At 33.8% G+C, this 12,225-nt stretch overlaps 1 protein-coding gene across 3 annotated transcripts in view; it reads right to left on the bottom strand.

Moving 5' to 3' along the window:
- The window catches only part of PNPT1 (polyribonucleotide nucleotidyltransferase 1), a 53,500-nt gene that overhangs the window by 22,057 nt on the left and 19,218 nt on the right, over nt 1-12,225 (bottom strand). For all 3 annotated transcript variants that reach the window (XM_037807012.1, XM_037807013.1, XM_037807014.1), the window contains exons 11-14: nt 12,053-12,110; nt 10,527-10,623; nt 9,982-10,084; nt 578-648 (exon numbers count right to left, since the gene is read on the bottom strand). In XM_037807012.1, the coding sequence (XP_037662940.1) occupies nt 578-648; nt 9,982-10,084; nt 10,527-10,623; nt 12,053-12,110 (329 nt within the window). The remainder of the gene's footprint in view (nt 1-577; nt 649-9,981; nt 10,085-10,526; nt 10,624-12,052; nt 12,111-12,225) is intronic.

Here is a 12,225-nt window from a genome sequence, read left to right as displayed (position 1 = left end):
AACATTTAGTGACGCTATCCTGAAGATATTAGGGATTATCCTCACCAGCTGAGCAGTAGCAAGAGGAAGGCAGAGTCTTGTGATCTTCCGAGACCCTTAACCAGGGAAAAGGAAGAGCCTGTGGGGCACTAAGGAAATAACTGTGGCTGAGGGTTCTAGATTCTTGATATAGTAATGCTGATGGGGACTGTAGCACAGATTCTCATCATCTAAAACTGATCAACATAATTTTATTGCTGACTTTTTAGGAAAAAGGGAGGAGAGCCGAGTACTCCAGAATACAAAATCAAATATGTCTTGTGACTAGGCAAGGTGTTTTTTTATTTTTAAAGGCCTCTAGATTCTTTTTGGCAACTGGGAATCCTGCCGTAATTTATTTGCTCTCTTGTTTATAATAAAAAAGCCACCTTGACATTCAAATTACGTAAGAAATCTGTCCTGAGACAGAAAAACTAAATGTATCCACATTAATGAAATAAATGCTTTACTAATATTTGTTCATAAACTAATGAGTTAGAATATACTACATAAACTTCAATTATATATTGAATGGTATACCCTAAAAACATAAACTTACTTTATAGCTGTTATAATTCGATCAGACTTAATATTGGATTCTAATGAATCAAATGTAACGGTACAAAGCACCTAAAATAGAAGAAAAAAATTCCTCAGGGCTTAATTTACTAACAAAGAAGAAAACTGATAAAATTTGAAGAACTCAATTAGTTTTTTTTTTTTTAAAGAGGATAGTTACCTTCTATATAAATCTTATCAGAGTACAGAATAAACACTTATTCATTCTATAAATATTTGAATTATGTGTAAACTTCAATAATCCAAAGGTCTAATACCATAAAGACTATGTATACAACGCACTATACTAGAAGTGTTAGCAAGGGAGACAGGAAGAGTGAGAGAAATAAATTAGACATGGTCATTGCCTCAATGAATGCACTCAGAATCAAAGTAATCAGAATGCTCAAACAACTAGAAAACTTTTGGAGTATCTTTTAAAATTCATTATGTAAATTTGAATGAGTGTTTACGATACCCTGAAAGCAACACCTATTCTGCTTCTGAATCTTTAAAGAAATACTGTTATGTCAACTATATAATCAATACAACTGTATTATATTCTCCGGTTGTACTCCTGTTTTCTGCAATTGCCTAAAACAGTGACTGATACTAGATGAGTTAGTGCTGAATAAATATTTCTGGAATAAATGAATGAACAAACATATGCACCTAACAATACAACCTGAAAACATATAAAGTGACAACTGATGCAACAAAGAGAGAGGGAGATCAACAATTATAATTGGAGATTGTAATACACTTCTCATAAAAACTGCACAAGACAAAACTAAGTAAAAATGAAAATCTGAATAACAATACAAACTAATAAATATAGATTGAACTTCTACCCAACATTGGAAAACATGGACATAACATGGAACTAAAAGGATATAAAGAAGACAACGTATAAACAAAAGAAATTAGAAAATTTAAAAAGGAACCAAACAGAACTTTTGAGAATGAAAAACATAATATTGGAGATTAAAAATACAATAAAGGTGTCCAACCGCAGAACAGGCAGAAGAAAGAATAAGTGAATTAGAAAACAGGACAATGGAAGTCACATAGTTTGAAGAGCAGATAGAGAAAAGAATGAAAACAAGTGAGCAGAGCCAAGGGATATATTTGTAAAGATATGTGTACACTAATGTTCATAGCAGTATTATTCACAATAGCCAAAAGTGGAAGCAACTCAAGTGTCCATCAATAGATAAATGGATAAATGAAATATGGTGTATACACTCAATGGAATATTATTCAGCCATAAAAAGAAATGAAATTTTGAGGCATGCTATACCATGGATGAACCTTGCCAGACACAAAAAGACCAATAATGTATGATCTTGCTTATATTAAACACCCAGAAGAAGTAAATTTCATACAGACAGTAGTTTATAAGCTACCAGTGTGAGAGTGGAGGGCAGGAAGAGAGACATAGCTTAACGGGTGAAGAGTTTCTTTTTGAGGTGATTAAAAAATAAGGCTAACGGATATTGTGATTGTAGCACAATGTTGTGAATATAAGTAATACTACTGAACTGTACAGTTGAATGTGGTTAAAATGGAAAATTCTGAGTTGTATACTTTTTACAATAAAATGTTAAAAAAAGCATTAGCTGGTTCTTTGAAAAGGTTAATAGGAGAAACAACCCTCTACAGAATGACTAATAAAGAATAAGAAGGTTTAAATAAACAAAGGATGAAAAAGAGGGAACTGCAGACATGATAGAGATTTTAAATCACATAAACAAATATTATGAACAGCAACATGCCAATAAATTACAAAAACTTAGATGAAATGAATTCCAGAAAAATACCAGGTGCCCAAATTGGTACAAAAAGAAATAGAAAAATAGAACAGACCATGAAATGGTAGTCAACCTCCCCTTTTTTCCAGCTCCTAACCTCACACAAAGAACCACGTCCAGATGGTTTTACAGGTGCCACTAACTTTTCAAAAACAGGTAATATGCATCTTACATATGTTATTTCAGAAAACATAATAAAGGGGAAAGCTCCCCCACTCGTTTTATAACCTTGATAGAAGAACTTGATACAGGCAGAATAAGAAAGGAAAACACTATAGATCGCTTTTATTAATGGAAAACATGCTTTTAAAAACCTAAATAAAATACTGGCCACCTCAATCAATTTGCGATTTTAAAAGTATTACTTTCCAACATATACTAGCAATCCTGCCTAACACAATAAGAGAAGAAAGAGGAAATAAAAAGATCGGAAGAGAAGACAGAAGACTGTCATTATTTGCACATGGTATGATTAGTCAGAAAATCCAAGAGAATCAACAAACTAATTAAGGATAGTTATACCAGATCAACGGATACAAACCAATAGCATTAAACTGGAATCAGCAATAACTAATTACAAAATATAATAGGTAAGATACCATTTATAATAGCAATAAACACAAAAGGTATGTAAGAATTAACCTCTCCAAAAATGCATAATATCTGGATGTTCCACTTCTAGTAATGACAGAGATGCTTCTATTAGAACATTATTTCTACAGATAACAAGACACATACTCTGGACAAAATATATGTACACATATATTTTAATCTGAAGACACTGGAGAATGAACAAAAGCAGAGAGACACTGGCAGGAAGTCCATACTTGAAAGAAGGAAAAAGTTCTAGGTGAGTTACCGAAATGTAAAGTTTTCAGACTGAAGGCAAGCCCCAGTCTAAGCTATGTGCAACTGGTTACAACTCTGACAGAAGTCTGACTGGCTTGAAGAACTAGAAGACAGAGTTTAGGACAGTCTACCTGCTGAAAAGTGAGGGGTTGCTGGGGAGGAATCTCAGAGAGAGCACCAGAAAATCTCAGTGTATAAACTTCAACCAAATCTCTGGCTGACTCTGAACCATATTTACATGGTATCAACTTCTTTAAAATACATACTGACTATTAAGAGTAAAGATTGTAACACTGCCTTGTAAAATTTTTAATACCTGTAGACATATTCATACAAGTAAGGCATAAAGGATGAGGGAGGGGGAGCAAATACATCTAAATCTTTGCAAGGTTTCTTTATTTTATGTGAAGTGGCACAAAATTTAAGTCTAAATAGACTGTGAGAAATTAAGGATGTATACTATAACCACTAAAAAATAATGCAGAGAGGTATAGCTAAAAATACAACTGACAAATTAAAATTGAATTCTAAAAAATATTATGGTAGGGGGCAGTCCCAGCGCAGCCTGCCGCCTTTCCTGAGACCCACAAATACATCCTGTGCTCAAAACCAAGTGTGGGTGGTAGGCAGCAGGTGGCTGAAGAGGCACTGGAGATACCTGCTTGTGAGGCAAAGGTATCTACAAAACTACAAACAATACAAGAACTTTACTCAAAAGTAAAGAGTACCCCAACAACGAGGTACAGAAAAACCGAGTACTAACCCCGGAAGAAGGACAAGAAAAGTGAGTGAGCCACAACATTGCATTTCATCAAGAATTTCATCAAGAACAAGGACATCAGCTATTAAAGAAGACTTTGGATACTCTTCCTAATGACAAGAGTAGCCTCAGGATATTTTTTCCTCTTTGTGGAAAAGCAGTTGAGATGAGGTTTGCAGACCCGGGACACAGCAGTTGGTGTGGAGATCAGTGAGATTGGGATTTGAGAATTTTTTACAGAACAGAATCTTTCTTACTCAGAAGAACCAATTGCTGAAATTCCTGGAGCCAAAGTATTTTAAGAGTTCTTCAGGGAACATTTCATTGTACTGTTGCAGCATTTTTGATCTTTCCAGAGTAAATACTGGCAGATTTGACAGGATTTGGGATAGAAGAGCTTCAGTCGCTGTTAATCCAGGTGATCGAGACCACTATGTCGATATAATGTTATCCCTAACAAGAAGAGGGTTCCACTACCTCATCTCTGTTAGTTCTTATGATCCACCTAAGCATGCAGGCCCACCATTTTATATTCCACACACTGAAATTAACAGGTTGTTTGGCACAAAATGCAATATTAATCTCCTTGAGAAGGTTGATGCTTTTGAAGAACAACATAAAAGTTGGGGAATTGGCTACATATTTCAAAAGTTGTAAATATTTACAGAAAAATAAAATCTAGAACATCAACATGTTTTGAGCAATTGACAATTATGCTCAGGCATGAAAATATAATAAATGATAAAAAAAATTACCAATCACATCACAGATCTTTGTTCAAAAATGCATATAACTTTTTAGAGAAATGCACATTCTAAAATGTTAAAGTGACTACCTTTGGAGAGGAGAGTATAAATAGGGCTTAAAGCAGACTATGTGTCTGTTTTACTGACAGATTGTAAAAATTTTTACCATCAGCATGTATTACTTGTATAATTAACATTTAAAAGAGAAATGCAATGCATAATAAAGAAATATAAGAGACACAGAAAAATTGACATTGAATGTAATACTTTAATAAGGTGCAAAGTAAAATGAAAGTAATCTAAGTTATAAAAAAATGATAATTTTTACTATAAACACCCCATAGGCACCCCTTTTCACATTTTGTCTCCTTATATAATAATTTTATATGTAAGACAATCAAGAAACAAATTTAAAAGTTTAGCTAAATGAACTAACTTAGATGGAACCAAGTGTTTTTCCTAAACCTTAAAAATTTTACAAATTTTAAAATTAAGTTTTTTCCAGAGTTTGGAAGTTTTTGGTTTCCTCTAGGTTGATCTTGTTTTTATGAAGTACAATGAATCCAGATTCATGATTTTTCACTATGGAAGTTTAAACTAAAATCTGTTTTTCATTAATACTCACATTTTATTGAATTAAACATTCCCCTCTACCTGCACTACCTAATATCTAAAAAGTTTAGATTGTTTAGCATGTGTTAACAGAATGATGTATTTTATTAAAAATAAGTTATTTGTGAAAAACAAAAACAACCAAAAAAACAAACAAACAAACAAAAACAGGTGTGTCTGCCTAGCGCAATAAAATACAAACACCTGGTAGATACGACGACAGCTAGTCCATTCCTTCCACTATTGTCCTCAGTATCTGTAAATGTTCACTGGAGATAGTGTGACTCTGGTGGGCATGTTTTAGGGCATCCAGTTCATAATATGGTGGTATATCTGTCCCTGGAGTGGAAGAAGCAGGGTTCCTCCACTGCGGCAGCACACAAACACAAGAGAGGGACGCTGTGTGTAGAACATAGGGTGCTGGCCACAGGGAACTGATGCCCACTACTGAAGGTGACCTTGCTCTGTCTCTTCTTTATGTGAATCAACATCTTTCCATCAGAACCTATGTGAGTCAGGCTTTTGCTGGTGACCCCAGACCTGTCTGTATCAGAGTGGATTGATGTATCTTTATTTGTCTCTATTTCTAAACAAAATATTCAACTAACCTAAAAGAAGAAGAATAGAAAAACAAAGGAGCAAAAAAGATGAACAAACAAAAACAAAAAAATGACAGACCTAAATTCGATAGCAACAATTAAATTGTTAATGGACTAAATACTCCAGTTAAAAGGCAGGATGGTCAGAATGGATAATAAAAGGATGTGGTATAACTTAATGAAGATATTTTTAAAATTTTATTAAAGGGCATAAAAGAAAACTTGAATCAAAGAAGAGATAGACTATATTCATAGCAAAGACTGTGATTTCAATGGTAAAAATACAATTATCTCTCAAATAATCTATAAATTTACTGCAATTGCAATTCAAATCCTAGACACATTTTTTGAGAACTTAACATCATTCTAAAGTTTATATGAAGGGACAAATATACTTAAACAGCTAAGACAAGCAAAGAGGAAGAATTTGCCTTCTTAGAAATTAAGGCATATATCCCCATACCATAATAATTGAAAACAGTTTCATACTGGCCCAGGAAACTCCCAGAACAATGAAAGAGAACAGTTAAGAAACGTATTTATAAACTTTGACTATGAAAGAGCTGACATTTGGAAACCATGTATCTGACAAAAGACTGATATCTTGCATATACAAAGAAATCCTACAACTCAATGACAATAGTACAGACAGCCCAATTATAAAATGGGCAAAAGATATGAAAAGACAGTTCTCTGAAGAGGAAATACAAATGGCCAAGAAACACATGAAAAAATGTTCAGCTTCACTAGCTATTAGAGAGATGCAAATTAAGACCACAATGAGATACCATCTAACACCGGTTAGAATGGCTGCCATTAAACAAACAGGAAACTACAAATGCTGGAGGGGATGTGGAGAAATTGGAACTCTTATTCATTGTTGGTGGGACTGTATAATGGTTCAGCCACTCTGGAAGTCAGTCTGGCAGTTCCTTAGAAAACTAGATATAGAGCTACCATTCGATCCAGCGATTGCACTTCTCGGTATATACCCGGAAGATCGGAAAGCAGTGACACGAACAGATATCTGCACGCCAATGTTCATAGCAGCATTATTCACAATTGCCAAGAGATGGAAACAACCCAAATGTCCTTCAACAGATGAGTGGATAAATAAAATGTGGTATATACACACGATGGAATACTACGCGGCAGTAAGAAGGAACGATCTGGTGAAACATATGACAACATGGATGAACCTTGAAGACATAATGCTGAGCGAAATAAGCCAGGCACAAAAAGAGAAATATTATATGCTACCACTAATGTGAACTTTGAAAAATGTAAAACAAATGGTTTATAATGTAGAATGTAGGGGAACTAGCAGTAGAGAGCAATTAAGGAAGGGGGAACAATAATCCAAGAAGAACAGATAAGCTATTTAACGTTCTGGGGATGCCCAGAAATGACTATGGTCTGTTAATTTCTGATGGATGTAGTAGGAACAAGTTCACTGAAATGTTGCTATATTATGTAACTTTCTTGGGGTAAAGTAGGAACATGTTGGAAGTTAAGCAGTTATCTTAGGTTAGTTGTCTTTTTCTTACTCCCTTGCTATGGTCTCTTTGAAATGTTCTTTTATTGTATGTTTGTTTTCTTTTTAACTTTTTTTTTCATACAGTTGATTTAAAAAAGAAGGGAAAGTTAAAAAAAAAAAAAAAAAGAAAGAAAAAAGACAAACAAGGAAAAAAAAAAAAAAAAAGATGTATTGCCCCCTTGAGGAGCCTGTGGAGAATGCAGGGGTATTCGCCTACCCCACCTCCATGGTTGCTAACATGACCACAGACATAGGGGACTGGTGGTTTGATGGGTTGAGCCCTCTACCATAAGTTTTACCCTTGGGAAGACGGTTGCTGCAAAGGAGAGGCTAGGCCTCCCTGTATTTGTGCCTAAGAGTCTCCTCCTGAATGCCTCTTTGTTGCTCAGATGTGGCCCTCTCTCTCTGGCTAAGCCAACTTGAAAGGTGAAATCACTGCCCTCCCCCCTACGTGGGATCAGACACCCAGGGAAGTGAATCTCCCTGGCAACGTGGAATATGACTCCCGGGGAGGAATGTAGACCCGGCATCGTGGGATGGAGAACATCTTCTTGACCAAAAGGGGGATGTGAAAGGAAATGAAATAAGCTTCAGTGGCAGAGAGATTCCAAAACGAGCCGAGAGATCACTCTGGTGGGCACTCTTACGCACACTTTAGACAACCTTTTTTAGGTTCTAAACAATTGGGGTAGCTGGTGGTGGATACCTGAAACTATTAAACTACAACCCAGAACCCATGAATCTCGAAGACAGTTGTATAAAAATGTAGCTTATGAGGGGTGACAGTGGGATTGGGAATGCCATAAGGACCAAACTCCACTTTGTCTAGTTTATGGATGGATGTATAGAAAAGTAGGGGAAGCAAACAAACAGACAAAGGTACCTAGTGTTCTTTTTTACTTCAATTGCTCTTTTTCACTCTAATTATTATTCTTGTTATTTTTGTGTGTGTGCTAATGAAAGGTGTCAGGGATTGATTTAGGTGATGAATGTACAACTATGTAATGGTACTGTAAACAATTGAAAGTACAATTTGTTTTGTATGACTGCGTGGTATGTGAATATATCTCAATACAATGATGATTAAAAAAAAAAAAAAAAAAAAAAGAAAGAGCTGACATCACAAACCAGTGGGAAAACTGGATGATTAGTAAGTGGTGTTATATAATTGGCTCACTATGGAGATTTCTGCCTCACACCATGTATAGGAATACACTCAAGAAAAATAGATTAATGACTTTAATATGATAGCTAAAACTATAAACCTAACAGAAGGAAAAAGTAGGTATATAATTTTGTGATGTTGGGGTAAGGAAGAATTTCTTGTATAAGACTCTTAGAAACACAAAACACAAAAGTTAAAAAGGTAAGAATGGACTACATTAAGCTAAAGATTTCAGGTTCACTCTAGACATATAGTAAGCCTATACCATACACAAAGTTAAAAAACAAATGACAGAGAGAGAGATAATATCTAGAAAGTCTGCTTTGTTTTTGAAAAAGGATTAATATTTCAATTCTAAGAAATTACTGCAAAATAGTAGGAAAAGATAGTAAACCATATTCAAAAAAGAAAAAAAAATCAGTCAAAGGATATGAACAGGAAAGAAAACCTGATACAGGTCCACTACATATTGTAAAACTATCTGGGACACCATATATGTGAAAATATGCTAGAGGTGTGTAGTCCCCCAGGTTATGATTTATATAGCGATCCTATTGAATGGCTGTTATATAGAGAAACTGTCTTATGACTAATCAGGAAAACGCAAATAAAAGCAAGGAGGTGCCAATTTGAACCCATCAGATAAGCAAAAATTAGTGGCTCAAGTTTAGTGATTAAAATAGTGGGATCATAGTACGATATACAAAACAACAGATACACATATATCTAAATAATTAAACACAGTGAACAGGAAGAATACATGTGAAATACAAGAGAGTGGGTGTCTACATAAGGTAAGAGAATGGGACTGAGATACAGCTTAAAGGGGAAAAACAAATGCGGTACTTAAACAGATCAACAATGATAGTATGTCATAAACTGAAGAGAATGAATGACTCAATTTTGTGTACCTGAGAGTAAAAGAAAAGTACAATAAAACAACAAATAATTCTGGAAAATGCAAACTAATCAATGACAAAATCAGATCAGTAGTTGCGTGGGGAGGAGAGGTGGGAGCATGAGAAAGGGATTTCAGGGGCATGAGGAAACTTCTGGGAATGATTAATATGTTCATTATCTTGCTTGTGGTGAGTTTCTCAGTTTATATTTTATAAGAAAACTTATCAAATCATATATTTTAAATATGTGCAGTTTATTGTAAGTCAATTATACCTCAATAAAGCTGTTGAAATATAAAAGAATTACCAGATGGTAATATGAATAGATATTTCATATGATAAAAACCTATAGCATCTACATTAAGTACTTCTATTGGAATAAGCAATCCTAAATCAGCAATTAATTGTAGCTTTTTACACACATTACCTGTGTTTGTCCCCTTTGAAACAATGCTGATCCATGAAGAGTTTTAAACATATCTACTTCACAACTTATATTCCTAAGTGAAGTCAAATCTCGACCATCGCACCTAGAGTAATAAAGGAAATAAGTATATAAAGTTGTGTTGGAAATCAGAAAATCACATATTATGTTTTTATCCCTCCCATGAAGTTCTCAATTCCACCTGCATAATGGATTCCCAAGCCTCATCCTAAGATTCACTGAGTCAGAATCTCAGGGGTTGTGACCCATGCAGCTGTACTGCTAAAAACTCTACAGGTAATTCTGATGTACCATCATGGTTGTAAACCATTGCTCTACTCACAATACACACACAGGGACAGATACATTCTGACAGGTACATTCACATAATCTGCATATTCTTTCTACAATGTTTCCATTTATAAGATAAATATCTTAACTCTTTACAGTTCACTTGAAAAAAGTTCTCTGCTTTGGACAAGGTACCATTTTCTAGGCAACTTGCAGAGAAAATGCATACTTCAATTTCATCAAAAAAGGATGTTTACCTTTTGTATTCATTCAAAATAATACTTCTAAAAACCTCCTTTGCAACAACATTGAAGGATTCTATTATTTCATATGGATCGACATCTGGAAATTTTTCTATGGAAGAAAGACAAACCAAAACAAAGATTTCCTCTTTTTGGAAGAAAAGATTTCTCTTAAGTCACAGCATCAAATCAACCTACTATGGGAGTAAAATAAAAGAGTTGATTCTGAACATTTAGTCCCCAAGCAAAGTAGATGAATCGAATGTTCTGAAGCAGGTAAGATACACCAAGTATTAAGTAGTTCAATTTATTGTTATTGGGAACTTGTTTGCTTTCTACCAGAAGAAGAGTGCTCTGAAATTAGTTCTCTATTGTCAGGTATTATGTTATCTGACAAATCCAGTCACCCATATAATGAAAAGTTCTAACAGATTTAAGAGTAGTGACTCTCACTATTTTGCCTTAGAAACTTTTATCTTAATCTGCAAATTGGGAAACAATTTTCTTTACTTTGCATGTAATTACATATACATTTCAAGTAACCAAAACATAAGAAATAATCACAGAAATAGAGATAGTATATTAAGTCTTTTATCTTCACCAGATAAGAATAAATTTTAACATTATATTTAATATTAATTTTAACGCTTTAATGGGTCGCATTTGGAAAGGAAGATAAATAGCATCAAAACACTTAACATTGTCCTATTAACTCAGAAAGACAGGAGATATTCAACTATGTATAATGCAAATACAAAATACTTTTGTTTTTAAATGAGGCAAAATGTTTTATATAATTTCTTATTCTTAATCAATAGGATGAAATATAATGATAAAGGACTAAATTTTTCCAACAGCAATTATAGGTAATGGCCTTAATAACAACCTCAAAGAAAAATCAGGCTTACAGCAGTTTTTATCTTAAAATAAGAAAAATACTCAGATGAGGGGATATTTGTTCATTTGCAGAAAAAAATAACAATAACTTTGTCAAGCTTGGTTCATATTAAGTTTAAGTTGATTGATATTTAACAGTAAGATTCTTTGTTTAATAATTTCTAGAGAGAGTTGAATTCTCAAAAATCTAAATTTTATAGTTTGATGTGATACTAATTAACAATAGCATCCATTAACATTTACTGAACATTTTCTATATGCCAGCACAGCTGTAAATCTTATTTAATTCCCATAAACCAGATATTATCAATATTGCAATTTCACAGATAAAAATCTTAGGAATTTTAAGAGTATCTTTTCGGCTTTCAAATGACAGGATATAAAATTACCCACCTTAGATGATAAGATTCTGATCCAGAAAAGATCAAGAATATTTACATTAAACTTATATTTACTATGTGCCCAGAATGTGTCAGGCACACTCATATAAATTAATTTCACACTAACCCTGTGATGTATTATTATCGTGAGTTCACTGAAGACAAAGCTGAGAAGCAAAAAAAAAATGAGATTAACTGCTTTCTTCTAGGTTTCACAGCTGGAAACAATCTATTATTTCTTTTAAATTCAAAAACAAAACCTACCTTTTAGCTGCTCTTCGGTATCTAATCTTATCTTGTTAACAGCTTCATCTCTGGAAATCTAAAAGACAATTCACATTCAATTGTTATACATATGGCAATATGTAATATTTCTATTTTTTAATTATTATATAAGAAGCACATTGAAAGAGCACATAAATTTCTCTGGTGGCAGT

The sequence above is a fragment of the Choloepus didactylus genome, chromosome 17 (assembly GCF_015220235.1).
Source record: "Choloepus didactylus isolate mChoDid1 chromosome 17, mChoDid1.pri, whole genome shotgun sequence".
NCBI classification, from domain to species: Eukaryota; Metazoa; Chordata; class Mammalia; order Pilosa; family Megalonychidae; genus Choloepus; species Choloepus didactylus.
This window is presented reverse-complemented; position numbering and strand designations above follow the sequence as displayed.